The sequence below is a fragment of the Ranitomeya variabilis genome, chromosome 5 (genome assembly GCF_051348905.1).
Source record: "Ranitomeya variabilis isolate aRanVar5 chromosome 5, aRanVar5.hap1, whole genome shotgun sequence".
NCBI lineage: Eukaryota > Metazoa > Chordata > Amphibia > Anura > Dendrobatidae > Ranitomeya > Ranitomeya variabilis.
Window position 1 is genome coordinate 330915146 of NC_135236.1, and position 18428 is coordinate 330933573.

The 18428-nt window shown below is 39.3% G+C and overlaps 1 protein-coding gene across 18 annotated transcripts in view; it reads left to right on the forward strand.

The window, feature by feature from the left end:
- MAGI2 (membrane associated guanylate kinase, WW and PDZ domain containing 2) overlaps positions 1 to 18428 on the forward strand; it is a 1417815-nt gene that overhangs the window by 1331951 nt on the left and 67436 nt on the right. For all 18 annotated transcript variants that reach the window (XR_013215731.1, XM_077264697.1, XM_077264691.1 and 15 more), the window contains one exon: positions 9049 to 9187. Coding sequence is in view for 17 of the 18 variants with exons in the window: in XM_077264697.1 (XP_077120812.1) it covers positions 9049 to 9187 (139 nt within the window). In the remaining variant the exon portion in view is untranslated. The remainder of the gene's footprint in view (positions 1 to 9048; positions 9188 to 18428) is intronic.

Below are 18428 nucleotides of genomic sequence, written 5' to 3' on the forward strand. Positions count from 1 at the left end.
TCTCTTTTAAAGAAGGTGGTGGGTTCCGTGAACGTGGCGCCGATGCAACCTCCAGTCTTGGTGGATGGCAATTTGGAGTTTGAAGTCTCCAAGGTGGTTGACTCTCGTATAGTGCGCCGCACATTACAGTACCTGGTACACTGGCGTGGTTATGGGCCGGATGAGAGGTCTTGGGTACCAGCTTCGGACATTCATGCGGACCGGCTGGTCAGTATGTTTCACCGCCGCCATCCGGACAAGCCAGGTCCTATAAGGCGTGAGGGCCCTGGGTCCCTCGTAGAAGACGGGGTACTGTCATGTCGGACGCTATTCACACTAGGGCGTCCGACAGACAGCGGTAATTCCACATTCGTCCACTATACGCTCAGTGGCGCCGGCTAGACTTTATCCAGGTTGTCCGGGGTTAATCTAGCTGGTTATCGGGTTGGAGGCTGGGTCACGCCCATGGCCTTTAAATAGTCATTCTGGACTTTGGGCGTCGCCGATTATAGCTTGTGTCTTGTGCCTGGTGATCTCGGTCTGGAGTGGTGGTCTAGGAGAAGAAATATCGTGTCTGGTGGTGTATTATCCTTTGTCATATTTCTCCTTCCTATATTTGTATTTGTTTTGCCCTGTGCACATTATAGTGTTTTCCTGTGTGTCTGCGGCGTGGTGCGTTTTTAGTTTTCCCTGTCTGTGCTTTCTGTAGGGGTTGGTGTGTGGTCTTATCACTGGGTGGCGGCTGAAGGTTTCAGCATAGGACTGAAACAGGAGTCAGGGTCAGGCCTGGTGACCCAGACAAGCACACCATCAGTGTAAATTCTGGGAGAGGGACAGACAGGGTTTTCCCTAGTCTGAGGGATATCGCAGGGGCCCGGGTAATCAGCTGTAGTCTACCCAGTACCCGCATGACAATGGGCTGCTATATACTACATGGGCTGTGCTATATACTACGTGGGCTGTGCTATATACTATGTGGGCTATGTTATACACTACATGGGCTGTTATATACCACGTGGGCTGTGTTATACACTACGTGGGCTGTGTTATACACTACGTGGGCTGTGTTATACTGCATGCTGCGTGGGCTGTTATATACTATGTGAGCTGTGTTATATGCTACGTGGGCTGTTATAAACTACGTGGCTGTGTTATATGCTATGTGGGCTGATATACACTCCGTGGGCTGTGCTATATACTCCGTGGGCTGTGTTATATACTATGTGGCTGTGCTATATACTCTGTGGGCTGTGCTATATACTCTGTGGGCTGTGATATATACTATGAGGCTGTGCTATATACTACGTGGCTGTGCAATATACTATGTGGCTGTGCTATGTACTACGTGGCTGTGCTATTTACTACGTGGGCTGTTATATATTACGTGGCTGTGCTACATACTACGTGGCCTTCCGCGAACAATCAGCGACAGGCGCAGTCTGGCCGCGAATTGGCGCAGGATTTGAACCACGCTTCGCTAATTGGTCGCGGTTGGCTGAATCCTGTGTATTCAATGTATTATTCTAAAATCTTCATAAATAAACTACATCCATATTCTAGAATACCTGATGCGTTAGAATTGGGCTACCATCTAGTCTAGTATAAAAGCCATTGTGATGCATAGATTTCTATAAAACATAAGCAATACATTAAATAAGCATTAAATGTCCAATCAGGGATAGGATTTTGTAAAAGACCTTTTGTATTTTTATAGGATTTAATCTTACTAAGACATAATAGCATTTCCTCTTTCCCTTGAGTAATACATCATTAGTCTTGCTCTTTATCCATATTTATCCGAGATCTGAAACCCATGCAATGGACAGTCCAACCAAATACCATTGGGTGCAAATAGGTTTATTTAATACTAGATAGAGGCCCGATGCGATCACATCGGGAGGGCGGTAATGTCACGATGGGGGTAGGCATGTGGCGCTGTTGTTGCCTAATGGCATCCTGTGATAATCGAATGACTTTTGCATCAGGGGACTCATGTGCTTGACGCCTACACTTATATGCATTGTTCTTGTCCCAGCGATGCTGTTGCTCTTCAAGAGTCTCATTTGCCCTTTGTTGTCTTCGACATTGTGCCTTTGCAGCTTTCCTTTCATTGTCATTGGCGTACTTTTTATGAGGAGCCATGTTGGCATTGATATTTGCTTTTTAAATGGGTTTTTCCACGAACAAAAGTTCATTTTAAAAATTGTCTGTGTCTGACCGTGTACCGAACATACCACAGCTCCTGGACAGGGGAGGACGGAAAAGACAATACACACATTACAGCAGGAGATCGCAGAGGATACATTTTGTGAGGTAAAATATTTTTTAAAAACAGTCAATGAAATATTTTACCTCGCAAAATGAATCCTCTGTGATCCCCTGCTGTAATGTCAGTATTCTCTTTTGCTTCCTGCCCTGCCCAGGAGATGCGGTATGCTCCGTACATGGTCAGACACAGTCAGTTTTTAAAATGAACTTTCTTTTGTGGGAAAACCCCTTTAATGTGATCAGCTTTCTCTTCCTGTAGACACACTGCGCATCAGACCTCTGCCATCTTTGTGCAGACAGATAGCAGCAGTCACATTAAAACTGCTCATGCACTCCTCCTGTACAAAGATGGCGGCAGTCAGTGAATCATTCGACTGATCCCGGCGGCGGCGTGTTCACGACAGTGTTCTGCTGGTGGTCCCGCGCAAGTGGCTGCATGAGTGTGTGAGTGCGTGAGTGTGAATGTGTGGTGTGACGGTGTTCCGCTGGTGGTACTACGCAATAGGTTGGTACCAGCACAAGTTTCAATATTGAGACACCCATCACTTGGGTGTCCCAATATGGCAGTCGGCGAACTTCCTGCGCTTGGAATTCTGGGACGCGGTGACATCTGGACAGAACAGGAAATTAAAACATTACAAGGCAATTATATAAATAGATGTAATGTCATATCACTTTTCAGGACAATCTGCCATGTGTGTATGTGATGATTACCATACATTTTGACTATATGATTTGTATCCTGCATTCTTGAACATTTTTCCTGCTTCTCCCTTTCCTTTCTCCATAGACTTCTATAAGCAGCAGTTGTAATAGTATCTTTGTGAGCTAAAAACATCTTCTGTATTTGAGCTGTAAATTCAAATAAAAGGATTCTGAGTGGGAAAGAGACATTTTACTTTATAATATATTTTACAAAGTTTCTTATCTTCATTTGTGCCAATAATTTAGAAAACAAATAAACAAATTACTCTTTAAAATCTAAATGAAAATATATAAAATATCAATTAGCTCTGGCATTGCATGCGAACTTTCTTTTTTTTGTTTCACAAATTCAATGATGGATTATGTATTTTTTACTGCATGCTTTACATTGTTGCCCATTGTTTATGGTTTACTTTTTAATGTAAAGTGTGTTTTACTGTTTATAAAGCTATATTGAAAAGCCTTAAATGCACAGATCAAATTACAAAAGGTTTCTGAATAACTGAAAATGGGCTTTGAATTATTCAGAATACATAGACCTATTGCAGGTTATCATTAAAGAGGTATTCCCATCTCCAAGATACTAATATGTAATAAGTGTAATAATAATATTAGCAAATACCTCCAATTAGAAATGTAGTATAGTTTTTTATTCCTCATGTCTCTTTTCTCATGTGCAGGCATTGCAGGACCTTAGGTATCCATGGTTACCACCACTCATATAGTGACAGTTTAGCTAGCTGCTAGTGGACTTAACCATGGATACTTAAGGTCCTGCAATGCCTGCACATGAGGAAAGATACATAGCGAATCAGAAGAACTATACTACATTTCTAATTGGAGGTATTTGCTAGTATTATTATTATTACACTAACTACATATTGGGATAGGATTTTGAAGATGGGAATACCCCTTTTAAGGATGCATTTACACTGGCCAATTATCATGAACAAGCGATCCTTTGAACCCTCATTGTCTGTTAATTATCCATGCACAGAACGATCTGTAGTAAATTATTATGCATGCTTGGGAAGTCCAATTGGCTTGCCTAAGCTGGCTAACAAACAACCGCTGATTGGCAAATTTGTAGCCCAGTGGTGGCGTTTAATTACCATAATCGTCTAGTGGAAACAACCCTAAGTGATAATGTAGTCTGTCAGAAAAGGTGAGCGATTATCACAACTTGTGGGGCTACTGGATGGACATGAATCACCCAAAAAGTAATTCTTATTGTAATTACTCAATAGCACCAGGAAATTAAAATTTTTAATGAGTGGGAATGTCATATTCTTTATGTATTTTAAGATAAATTAGCACAATGTATATCTATAGCCACTATATATAAATGGGGGCTGGATAGGTGACAGAAAGGATGCCTAAAGTTGTCTAAATCTCCTATCGATAGGGTAGAAGATGGTCATTTTTCCAGTCTTCCTACCTTTACAGAGAATCAGGGGATGTACTGTAAAATAATTTCTTTTTATCATAGTTATTTTGCCAATGGATAATATAACCAGTTTTTATTTTTCATCTTCTCACAGAATACTAGAAAGAAATTGGTTAAATTGAGAGAATTGTAAAGTTCGATAAACGATTAGAAGGGAGTCTACTGTAGAATAGAGGATGAAATAGGAATAATACATCTGGAGGCTTACATGTCACATTATTAACTTCCCATCATATTAGAAATTGCATTTGTGCCACATTTGTGAATCATGACAGCAATAGTCTTGTATGAAAACACAACTAAACAAATAAGATTTGAATATCTGTCATAGTTCAGTTGCAGGAGAGAAACGAGAAGTAATCGTATTATACTGTTTCAATACACTTACATCAAATTGTCAGTTCTTCTTATTTCACTCTATGTCTAAAGACTCTACACTGGAAGCGAAATGTACTTATGAGACATTGGTAGCTACAGCAGTGTTCTAGTGCCGGCGTGTAGTCAATGAAGTCATGTGGTGCAAATCCAAATCTAAGCCAAATCCACAAAAAAATGTTACCTGGTTAAATAAGGAGTAAAATGTGTAAGCACATGCTGTAAATCATAAATCAAAATCTTATCCCCTTTTAGGATTGAGTATAACAATATAATCTCTTTTTTTATGTTTTATAAAAAAAATTACAGCAAATTTGGATAGGAATATACAAGCCACAGTAGATATTTAGTCACATGTATTTGGTACTTAACCCCTTCATGACTTTGGGATTTTCCGTTTTTCCGTGTTCGTTTTTCGCTCCCCTCCTTCCCAGAGCCATAACTTTTTTATTTTTCCATCAATATGGCCATGTGAGGGCTTGTTTTTTGTGGGACAAGTTGTACTTTTGAATGACATCATTGGTTTTAGCATGTTGTGTACTAGAAAACGGGAAACAAATTCCAAGTGCGGTGAAATTGCAAAAAAAGTGCAATCCCACACTTGTTTTTTGTTTGGCTTTTTTGCTAGGTTCACTAAATGTTAAAACTGAAAAAAAAATTAAAAAAAATTGCGCCATTTTCCGATACCCGTAGCGTCTCCATTTTTCATGATCTGGGGTCGAGTGAGGGCTTATTTTTTGCATGCTGAGCTGACATTTTTAATGATACCATTTTGGTGCAGATACGTTCTTTTGATCGCCCGTTATTGCATTTTAATGCAATGTCGCGGCGACCAAAAAAACGTAATTCTGGCGTTTCGATTTTTTTCTTGCTACGCTGTTTAGCAATCAGGTTAATGCTTTTTGTTTATTGATAGATCGGGCGATTCTGAACGCGGCGATACCAAATATGTGTATGTTTGATTTTTTTTTTATTGATTTATTTTGAATGGGGCGAAAGGGGGGTGATTTAAACTTTTATATTTTTTTATTTGTTTCACATTTTTTTTACTTTTTTTTTTACTTTTGCCATGCTTCAATAGCCTCCATAGGAGGCTAGATACTGGCACAACGCGATCGGCTCTGCTACATAGCAGCGATCATCAGATCGCTGCTATGCAGCAGAAATGCAGATGTGCTATGAGCGCCGACCACAGGGTGGTGCTCACAGCTACCGGCGATCAGTAACCATAGAGGTCTCAGGGACCTCTATGGTTAGTCTGCAGAAGCATCGCTGACCCCTGATCATGTGACGGGGGTCAGCGATGCGCTCATTTCTGGCCGCCCGGCCGGAAGTGCCGCTTAAATGCCGCTGTCAGCGTTTGACAGAGGCATTTAACTAGTTAATAGCGGCGGGTGAATTGCGATTTCACCCGCCGCTATTGCGGGCACATGTCAGCTGTTCAAAACAGCTGACATGTCCCGGCTTTGATGCGGGCTCACCGCCGGAGCCCTGCATCAAAGAGGGGGATCTGACCTCGGACGTACTATCCCGTCCGAGGTCAGAAAGGGGTTAAACATGGCAAAAAAAAAACCCATGTGATAAAAAAAATCGTATTTGATATTGTGCCTAATTCCAAAAAAGAAAACTGAAAAAGACAAAGACCAAAAAATGCTATAGAAAGAAAAGATGGTGAAGGGGAATAAAGCTCCTGGAAAGATATCCAAAGCCTAGACCACAAAAGTTCATCCAGGACAAACGTAATTTTCAACTGTGCAAATATTTGTCCTGGATGTCAAATAGGATTGAGGCGCATTTTCCTAGTGACAATATACCAATACATTTTTTGGCTTTGGACAGAGGAAATTAAGCAATACACAGTCCTTAGTCACATGATTGTTTTATCTACATAAAGCAAGGATAGGGCAGGGCCTCCAATGGGAAGTATAATCTTTGTAACTTGAGATGGGTGGACCCCTGGATGTTCGGGTCCGGAGGGTTCTGCTGAACAGTTGAAATGATTGTACCAGCGATCAGAGGCAATGTTTGCCATGCTTTCATGGAGATGACAGCGTGACAAACAACCAATGTTTGGGGGCCAAACCCAAGCAGTAACATGGATTTCCTGGTCAAGTCCATGTTCAGTGTTCATGCCCGAACAATCGATGTTCAGTATGGGATTGTCCATCTCTATTTGTAACCTCTTTCCCTTCTAGTCAGCAGATAAGAATCACTCTAATGTGAAAATGAAAAGGAAAAGCCAGCTGACAGCGACAGCCTACTTCTTCCTGGAACTTGTAGCAATGTTTCTACTAGGGACAAAAAAGGTCAATATTTTCAGAAAGGTGATCCAGCGCAACAGATATAAAATCTTGAACATTATTAGAAAAGTTTTAAAAGCACCATTACATCCAAATGTTGTGCATTAGCATAAACACAACGCGTTTCTGGTTCTCGTGTCCATGAATAAAGTTGATGCGTACATCGGATGTTTCTTCTAATTGCCCTTTTTGTATGTAATGATGCTTTTCTAATTTTTCTAATGAAGTTGAATGCTTTAGATCCATTCAGATGGACCCTCTTTCTAAAAATTATACCTACTCTAATGCTTCAGAGTTCCCAAATAGAGTAATTGAAAATGTTTTCTTCCAAACTGGTTAACACAACTTTAAGCTCACACATTCCTATATTATCTCCCACAAACCCCTAAAAGACTAATAGTAAAACATATTCCGAGTTCTGACATTTATTTTTCTCTGCCATTGCATATTCTACATCAATTTAATTTATGTTCTGTTTTTATAACCGCACAAATTAAAATTATCATTATTAATAGCAGTTATTGAATTAAAAACGTAAATTTACAATGTTCCACTCAAGAAATCATAATACTCTGTAGCAGGCAGACATTTACCAATATTATTTTTCTTCAGTAATGTGAAGCTTGTGCAATTCTGTCATTAGGGTGGATTGCGGGTCAATAATTTTACTACCTGCATAGAAAATATCATCGTATTGTTGTTAGAAAATATCACCGGTATTGTTGTTGTATATACTTCCTAATGTACAGAGGAAAGAGAACCATTCCAAACCAAATGAAAAATTATAGACTAGACACATGGCATGAAGATCAATCTTCTCTCTGTATCATATGGAGAAAATGAAAAGCGTAGCCAGTAACTGATGTCTCACATTGATTCTGACAATTGATAGTTATAACTGAGATTTATTTTTTTTAAAGCAAACCTGTCCACAAGATTATGCACAGTAACCTACAGACAGTGTCAGGTCGGCGCCATTATACTGATTAAAATGATACCTTAGTTGATGAAATCCGTCTTGTGGTTGTTGTTTAATCTTTATTTGCAGTTTTCAGTTAATGATATGCTCGTGCTCCGGGGCGGCCTGTGGGGGGTCTTTATGTGGTGCTCTGCTTAGATATTCATCTGTATGACTTCTGACAGGTCATTGATCCCTCAGTGACCTGCCCCCTATTTTACATACTGCATATACTATTGTGGGGTTGAAAATAAAATTCTACTTCATCAAAATGGTGCCCGCGCTGTAGCACGATGCATGCCCAATATGTTAATATGTATTTATATTTTATTCCTATATTATCGTGGGGTAAAAAAAAAAAGATCATCATCAAAATGGCGCTGGCGGCACCAGCGCAGTAGCATCTATTGGAAAGCAATAGATGCTGCAGCGTAGGCACCATTTTGTTAGAGAAAAAAAATTGCCTCCATCAAAATGGTGCCTGTGCCGTAGCATCTATCGGTAATAGATGCTACTACGCAGGCGCCGCTGGCACCATTTGGATGAAGTTTAATTTTTGTCTTTCGGAAGCCCTCAATAGTATGCAGTATGTAAAATGGGGGGCAGGTCACTGAGAGATCAGTGACTTGTTAGAAGCCATACAGATGAATATTTAAGCAGAGCACCACATAAAGCCCTGCCCACAGGGGGCCCCAAAGCGCGAACATACAGTATCATTAACTGAAAACTGTAAATAAAGATTAAACAACAACCACAAGACGGATTTCATCAACCAGTGTATCATTTTAATCGGTATAACGGCGCCAACCTGACACTGTCTGTAGTTTACTGAGGTTCACTTTAAGGCTACACTTAATTTTCGACAATTGCATAGTTTTCTAGAGATCTGGCCGTGAAACATTACAACATATTTGCTTTGATGATTCTCAGATGTTTATCTGAAATGTTAACAAAAATATTATCTTTTCAAAAGGCTCGTTTTATTAAACTCCTATGTCATCTTTTTTACCTGGCAGGTTGGCGATCAAATTATTGAAATTAATGGGGAAAGCACAAGAGACATGACACACGCAAGAGCAATAGAACTCATCAAATCAGGAGGAAGGCGAGTGAAGCTGTTACTAAAGCGTGGAACAGGGCAGGTCCCGGAGTACGGTGGGTTTTCACTTTCTTAATATTCTATTTGCAGTTAAACTGTTCAGGGAAAGAAACATGTTTTTTTACTTTTTCTGAAAATTCATTTTCTGCATAGATTTTACATAATTCATAAGAATAGCATATGAAAGCCTCTCAAGTGCACAGTGTTCATGTAGTAAAAACACCCTTCACTGAATGTTGGCATCTGAGCGAGAAGGGAGTTAGAGTGCTCTGTCATTTGTACCACGGTCCAGAGGATATCACAATTACACTTTGTTCAAACTTTCTGAACAGTTGTAACAAGAAGTAGTACTTACAGTAATGGCAGAACTGTGAAGTTCATGCAAATCAAAAATAGACGTGTTAGATAATATGAGAATGTATTTTATATATTATGTATTTGTGTTGAGCTCCAAGAATTATATTTATGCACCTGACAGAAGGGAATAGCAATTTAGTTTCAGTAATGTAGAGTAGATGGGCATATGGAAAATTAATTAAAGGGAATCAGTCACCAGGCTTTTGCGAACCTACCTGACAGCAACATGATATAGGGACAGAGACTCTGATTCCAGTTATATATCACTTACGAAGCGGCGACTGTGTTGTATTTTTATAAAATCACAGATTTATCTGATGAAGATCTACCAGTTCTCTGCATGCTGAGCTCTGCACAACCCCACCCACACCACTGATGGCTTTTTGTGTACACTGTGCATAGGCAGAAAGCTGGCAATCATTGGTGGAGAAGGGATTATACACAGCTCATTTTTACTAGTCCGCTAGTGATTATCTTCTGCTGTTGAAAGTGATTTTTATCAAAACTACAGCAAGCAGCCCAGTAACACATTATCGGAATCCGGATCTATGTCTCTACATTATGCTGTGCTCAGATTTGATAACAAAAACCTTTAAGCATTTAGTCCAGCATCCTTTAACGTCTATGGTTTTAACCCCTTCAAGACCTTGCCCTTTTCCGTTTTTGCGTTCTCGTTTTTCACTCCCCTCCTTCCTAGGGCCATAGCTTTTTTATTTCTCCATCAATATGGTCATGTGAGGGCTTGTTTTTTGTGGGACAAGTTGCACTTTTGAACGACATCATTGGTTTTAGCATGTCTTGTACTAAAAATGGGAAAAAAATTCCAAGTGCGGTGAAATTGCAAAAAAAGTGCAATCCCACACTTGTTTTTTATTTGCCTTTTTTGCTAGGTTGACTAAATGCTAAAACCGACCTGCCATTATGATTCTCCAGGTCATTACGAGTTCATAGACACCAAACATGTCTAGGTTACATTTTATCTATGTAGTAACAAAAAATTCTAAACTTTGCTAAAAAAAAAGAAGAAAAAAATGGCGCAATTTTCCAATACCCATAGCTTCTCCATATTTCGTGATCTGGGTCAGGTGAAGGCTTAATATTTTGCATGCCGAGCTGACGTTTTTAGTGATACCATTTTTGTGCAGATACGATCTTTTGATCGCCCGTTATTGCATTTTAATGCAATGTCGCGGCGACCAAAAAAACGTATTTCTGGCGATTCAATTTTTTTTCTCGCTACGCTATTTAGCGATCAGGTTAATGCTTTTTTTAATTGATAGATCGGGCGATTCTGAACGCGGCGATACCAAATATGTGTAGGTTTGATTTTTTTTATTGTTTTATTTTGAATGGGGCGAAAGGGGAGTGATTTAAACATTTTTTTCATATTTTTTTAAACTTTTTTTTTTTTTTTTTACTTTTGCCATGCTTCAATAGCCTCCATGGGAGGCTAGAAGCTGGCATAGCCTGATTGGCTCTGCTATGTAGCAGTGATCATCAGATCGCTCCTATGTAGCTGAATTACAGGCTTTCTATGAGTGCCAACCACAGGTGGCGCTCACAGCAAGCCAGCATCAGCAATCATAGAGGTCTCAAGGGGAACTCAGGTTGTCATGCCGACACATCGCTGACCCCCGATCATGTGACGGGGATCGGCAATGCGCTCATTTCCGGCCCGATGGCCGGAAGCGTCGGTTAAATGCCGCTGTCAGCGTTTGACAGCGGCATTTAACTAGTTAATAGAGGTCAGTAAGGGGTTAATTATATTTCTCTATTTTTTCACTTTCCACGTTTTACATACCCATCAATATCTGTCTGATATTTCAGAGTTTGTAAACGGAACCTGCTAGGTTTGATTAGTGCAAAAATACATAGCTTGTATTCAAGTCCAATAATGAAATTGTCTCTGTGAGACAAAACTGCCAAAAATTCAGATTTGTGAAGCAGTGCGTCATTTGTGTAATTTTTAAGGGAGATTGTGTCACCACATTTGAGCTATCTAGCCTATTAGTTTGGGCATACAGGTTATAGACTGCTGAGGAGAATGATCCCTGTATGCCACATATCAGATGTGTTGTAGTTGACAAATCCTCTTTCATCACTTTATGTAAATGACCTTTTCCAGGCTATGGGGAGGGCACTGCCTGGAAGACAACTCTGCCTCCGCACTTCATTATCCTATCCATCACCTCCCACAGCGTCACTTTGTTCCTGTGACCTTGGGGGCTCGTCTGGAAATTTTGCGCCCCCGCATTTCATCACCCGGTGTTCCTATTCAGTGTTCTGCCCTCCTATGGGCATAGGCTTCATGTTCCTACTGTTCAAGTGCCAGGGAGTCACTAGTACTTCAACTCCCACTGTTCTCTGGAGCTCAGAAACCTTGCACTATACAAGTACTAGCGTCTTGTCTGCACAGAAAGAATTGGAAGCCTATGCCTATAGGAGGGCAGAACACTGGAGGAGGATCCCAGGAGATGGAATGCGCAGGCGCGATATCTCCGGACGAGCCTCCGACGTCACAGGGAAGGTGTGATGCGGTGGTAGGTGATACATAGGATAATGAAGTGTTTAAGCATTCTATAACATGTATCAAATGTGATGACCGATTCCCTGTAAGGCTATAGTTTTGTGAGGCTGAACTTTTTATTTCTTTCCTCCCTTTTTACCCCAGACATCTAAAGTATTAAAACACAGTAGTCAAAGCAGACAGATGTATAAATGAAAAATGAAGAGTTTGTCAAGAATAGAAGGCCCCATCCTTTTATTCTGTTCTGGTGTTTGGACATCATAGAGGATGGCCTCCCTCTTTGCTAGAATGGAGAGGCGTGCACTATAAATACAGTCATTAGTTGGCTTAGGCACCTTGTAATGCTACATTTTTGTTGAAGAGATGGCTAGCTGGTAAATATAGGCCTAGATAGGGTTTCCACAGGTGATGGCAGTGATAAGGATCTAGTTATAGGTCTGATTTGGGTAAGTATATTAGTGTACTACAAATGTGACGGTCCCCATACACAATAGCTAAACATTAGTCAAACCCACTGATTTTGGCTGGATTAGCCTACCATCTAATGTGCATGGGAACTTCCTGACTCTCCCTTGACAGGTAATGTCAGGAGACCTAATTATTGGACAGTTGGAATTCAATCAGTCTATTCTTTTTTTTTGGCTGATAGTTCTGGCAGCGACTCTCTCATAGAGAATTCTGGAATGCTAGCTCGAGCTGAGCATTCTTACGTGTGGGGAAGTCCAGAGAGATAGCGGTCAGCCAAATGATTTTTGGCCAACTGTTATCTCTTCATGTATGGCCAGTTTTAGGATCAGTATGGAGAGAATATCCGACATTATAGGTAAAAGATACAAAGATCAGAAAGCTCTATCTTCAGTTGTGCTCAATCACAGGACAATAACCTACAGCTGTACACTACTGTCCTGCAATAGGCAGTTGCTCGATCTATCAGGTGGGAATAGGATTGTTTTGACATCTAGGCACTATACAACTATGCTTTTAGGACATATATGTCATGCAGCCAGATAAAACTTAACAAAACATATGGATCACAATGAATGAGTCACATCCTTATTGGGTCCTCAGGAGCTGAACATTACAACAGTGAATTGCCAAAAGCTTAATAGTGAATGAAAATATTATCACTTAATCAAAGAGCAAAGGAGATTAGAAATACAATATGATTGGAAGCCCAAGCTTTGGAGTAGGCACAGATTGGATCATCATAAACTGGTCATACACTTCTACACTGAGATATTAGGGACTAGACACAGGTTTTGTCTTTGGGTTAAATTAGACTAGCATTTGCTACTATATTATAAGTAACTGGTCATTTATATTAGTGGCATCGTAAAAATCTATATAATTCTAATGACAAGTGGGTGGGCACATAGACAAATGGGAGGTACATAATGATAACATTTCCCGGAGTATAAAAATAGTTTCTGGGATCCACAATCTAAAATGAGTGTTAATGTTGTGTAAAAAGTAATGTTTTGTAAATCCCTCAGCAACCCAACAATTTTTCCCTTAATTCTAATGTAGAAATATTTACAAAGAAAGTGTTTTCCATAAAGTAGCATTTTTACACTATAAAGGAAGACCTACAGTCCACCTGCCAAATGGCGTTTTAAAACATTTCCATTTTGCTGCCTTGTAAGTAAAGTTTAGAACACAAATTTTCTTTTTATGCTTATGTCTGATAGAAACAGGTCAATATTCATTTTCTTTATTGTAGCACATAATGGTAAAATGCTTCAATCTGCAGACATATGCATTGTTTTCTTCTGCTTGTGTTAATATTCATAGACTGTTTACTTCCACCTGGATTGGTGATATATGATGTGAGCGTCTCATGCTGGAACTATGAATATCAATTTCTTCAGTGTGTTTGATCCCCATGGTGTAGAACCTATGGGTTTACCAGGTTTAAAATAATACAATTTTCAATGTTTATCTGATCTTGAATAAGTTACATTTCTTGGGTTCTGCCGTCTTTGCTTTGAATAGCGAAGTTTTCATGTAAAATAATGACAGCGTTTTTGTACCTGAACCTACTAAAACATTAATTTTTACAACTTCTTAGTACTTACACAATGCGCTGGGTATATTCAAAAACCAAGCCCACAATTTACTTAGAGGCTTACTGAAAAATATATTGAACTAACCCTTAGGGGCTGATTCATCATTTGTGAGTTTTCTAAAGTCACTTTTCTTTTTTGGTTTTGTGGTTTTCATTGACGTTTTTGCACCAAATTCTTCAAAATGTTGCACATAATTCATAAATTTTAAGTAAAATAAAAAATGCTCTTTTGCAGCACATTAAAATAAAAGGCTGCCTGTTGCACTAAATACACAAAATTTGCACCAAAATAACTCTCCTACATACAGTTACTCCCAGGGGTTGACTGGAGTACATCGACGAGAAAGTTAGCAAATTCATCAATGTTGCAAATGATGAATCTTCCAAAACCATCTCTGAAACAAAAAACATGACCACGATGGCAAATAAAAAAAAAAAAAGTTGAACACATATATAATAAATATATAAATGATATGTTTATGTTTAATAAAATATGATTAGTCTTTTGAAAATTGGCATATGCTTCCGTTGTTTGTAGGATTACTAATTTTGGAAGTGCCAGCAATCAAGGCCTATTTATTGGTTACATATAAAATAGGTTTTGAATAAGGGGCACATTAACCCCTTTCCAACGTTGGGCGTAATAATACGCCCACGTCGGACTCCCTCCCTTTGATGTGCGCTCCGGCGCTGAGCCCACATCTTTCCTGGCACATGTCAGCTGTTTTGAACAGCTGACATGTGCCTCCAAGAGCCGTGGGTGGAATCGCGATCCACCCATGGCTCTTAACCCTTTAAATGCCATTGTCAATATCTGACAGCAGCATTTAACTGACGCTTCCGGCAAGCACGACGGAAATCACACCCATCGGTGACCCTGTCACGTGATCGTGGGTCACCAATGGGTTGGCATGACAACCAAAGGTCCCCAGTAGACCTATATGGTTGTCACTGCCGGATTGCTATGAGCACCACCTGTTGGTCGGCACTCATAACAAGTGAGCATTTCTGCTACATACAGGAGATCTGATCATCGCATGTATGTAGCAGAGGAGATCAGACAAGTGCAGCTTCTAGTCTCCCATGGAGACTTTTGAAGCATGGAAAAAGTAAAAAGAAAATGTTTTTAAAAATAATGGAAAAAAAATAAATTTATAAAAAAGTTCAAATCACCCCTCTTTCGCCCCATTCAAAATAAAACATTAAAAAGAATCAAACATACACATATTTGGTATTACCGCTTTCAGAATCGCCCAATCTATCAATATAAAAATAATTAACCTGATTACTAAACGGCGTAACAAGAAAAAAAGTCAAAGCGCCAGAATTAAAATTTTTTTGTTGCCGCTACATTGCAATAAAATGCAATATTGGGCGATCAAAAGATCGCATCTACACCAAAATGGTATCAATAAAAAAGTCCGCTTGGCACGCAAAAAATAAGCCCTCACCCAGCCCCAAATCATGAAAAATGGAGACGCTACAGGTCTCTGAAAATGACGTCTTTTTTTTAACCAAAGTTTGGATTTTTATCTCACCATTTAAATAAAAAGGAATATAGACATGTTTGGTGTCTATGAACTCGTAATGACCTTGAGAATCATAATCACAGGTCAGTTTTAGCATTTAGTGAACATGGTAAAAAAAAATTAAAAAAACTGTGAAAATTGCACTTTTTTTTGCAATTTCACCACACTTGGAATTTTTTTCCTATTTTCCAGTACATGATATGTCAAAACCAATGGTGTCGTTCAAAAGTACAACTTGTCCCACAAAAAGAAGACCTCACATGATCTTTTTCACCAAAATATAAAAAAGTTAGGGCTCTGGGAATGGGAAGAAGGGGAGCAAAAAACGGAAAATGGCCCAGTGATTAAGGGGTTAAAAGAAAAATTAGGTGCAAATAAAATACAGTCGAAAGCCTTCAAAAGCTAGACCAAAAGCAAATTGCATAAATGCAATAAAGAATCAGATAAAAATGGGATTTATTGAGGTACTGTAGAGTCCCTTCAGAATAATCATTAATCCTAATTCCTATAAGCAGTACTGCCACTTATTGATAAAAATAATTAAAACAATAAGAGGGGTAATGTGCTAGGTCCATATTATCATTTCATCATTATCAATGTCATTGTATCCACTCGAAATGAACTAAAATTGGGTCCACCACACGTGATACCTGTGAATGTGTGAGCATACAGGAATAATGCATATACCATAAGAATACAACATTGTGTAATTTCCTCACACGCAAGAGCACATTCCATCACTATATGTATATAAATGTGTGAGTGTATATATGTATGTATATACAGTACAGAGCAAAAGTTTGGACACACCTTCTCATTTAAAAAATTTTCTGTATTTTCATGACTATGAAAATTGTACATTCACACTGAAGGCATCAAACTATGAATTAACACATGTGGAATTATAAACTTAACAAAAAAGTGTGAAACAACTGAAAATTTGTCTTATATTCTAGGTTCTTCAAAGTAGCCATCTTTTGCTTTGATGACTGCTTTGCACACTCTTGGCATTGTCTTGATGAGCTTCAAGAGGTAGTCTCCGGAAATGGTCTTCCAACAATCTTGAAGGAGTTCCCAGAGATGCTTAGCACTTGTTGGCCCTTTTGCCTTCACTCTGTGGTCCAGCTCACCCCAAACCATCTCGATTGAGTTCAGGTCTGGTGACCGTGGAGGCCAGGTCATCTGGCGTAGCACCCCATCACTCTCCTTCTTGGTCAAATAGCCCTTACACAGCCTGGAGGTGTGTTTGGGGTCATTGTCCGGTTGAAAAATAAATGATGGTCCAACTAAACGCAAACCGGATGGAATAGCATGCCGCTGCAGGATGCTGTGGTAGCCATGCTGGTTCAGTATGCCTTCAATTTTGAATAAATTCCCAACAGTGTCACCAGCAAAGCATCCCCACACCATCACACCTCCTCCTCCATGCTTCACGGGGGGAACCAGGCATGTAGAGTCCATCCGTTCACCTCTGAATCCACCAGACAACTGATGGTCCCAACCCCATTTATAAGGCAAGAAATCCCACTTATTAAACCTGACAGGGCACACCTGTGAAGTGAAAACCATTTCCGGTGACTACCTCTTGAAGCTCATCATGATGGTCTCACAGAAATATATGAAGCTTTTATTCTCCGGTTGGGAGACCAGTGGCCAGCCATCTTTTACATCTGTGCTATGCAGGGCGCTGCATCAGAAAAGCGTTGCTTGCTAGAAAGTTATAGAAAGATATTAACCAGGTCTAAATGTTGAAATTAGGATGACACATGAACAGGTGAAATTTCTCTTTAAGGTCATGCATTTTTTTCTTGGATAGTGCTCTTTTTTCCTCAGTCCACCAGTGCAGGCCATGCTGTTATTAGATGTGTACTCGATTTACTTTGATCCTGAGCTTTTTTTTCCCTTGTTACATTTTAAAGAGTTATGGAAGTGGTGGTTACCATGACAACATCTGCTTGGTAGAACTTATAACAAGGCCATCTTAATTCTTCATGTGCCAAGTACTTAAAACATTTTAACGGCCTAGTTTCATGTGCAAAACTGCTGCTGGTCTCTATTAATCATTTTTTCGATTTGTAGCTGTCAAATTTGATTTAATAAGATATTTAATTAATGTTTAGTTTTCATACCAGAAGATCATAAGTAATGATAAATGTTAAAAGGTCACTTTCAAGGTTAAATAAAATTTGAATTTATATTAATATTCATTAAAGGCAAATGAAAGGATAGATAGTCTTATTATGTGTGACTTAGAATTTAAACCATTTTTCACAGGTAGTCAAATATATTTTACATTCTTTAACCTTCCCAAGTCATTCTACCTTTTCTGTCACTAAGCATAGGTTCCTAGAAAACAATCTTTTTCTTACATGTAAATGAGTTGTTCATGACTATGGGCAAGATAAAGAGAAACACGGAGCATCACTAACAGGCGTAAAAATAGCTGGAGTCTTATACAGTATATACTGTATAGGGGTGCTGCTCAATGCACAGGATAAAGCAATGCATCAAAAAAGAAAAGAACCATGCATATTAGGCGCACACCCAAGATATTGCAGAAAAATATATGCAAAGTTTATTGGTAGACAAACCCACAATAAAAACATTTAAAAGACAAAACACATCACTTGTAGTCCCATAACACTATAGCGTATACAATATCATATTCAAATGACAGAAACATACCTAAAACGACACCCCATATACATACAATAGTTGCACATGAAATAGACAAAACCATGTTCTGGGCATCCCCAGAAAACCAGATAATGGAAAAAAACCCTTCTGAAGGGCCACAATAAGCCTATTTAATGCTGTAG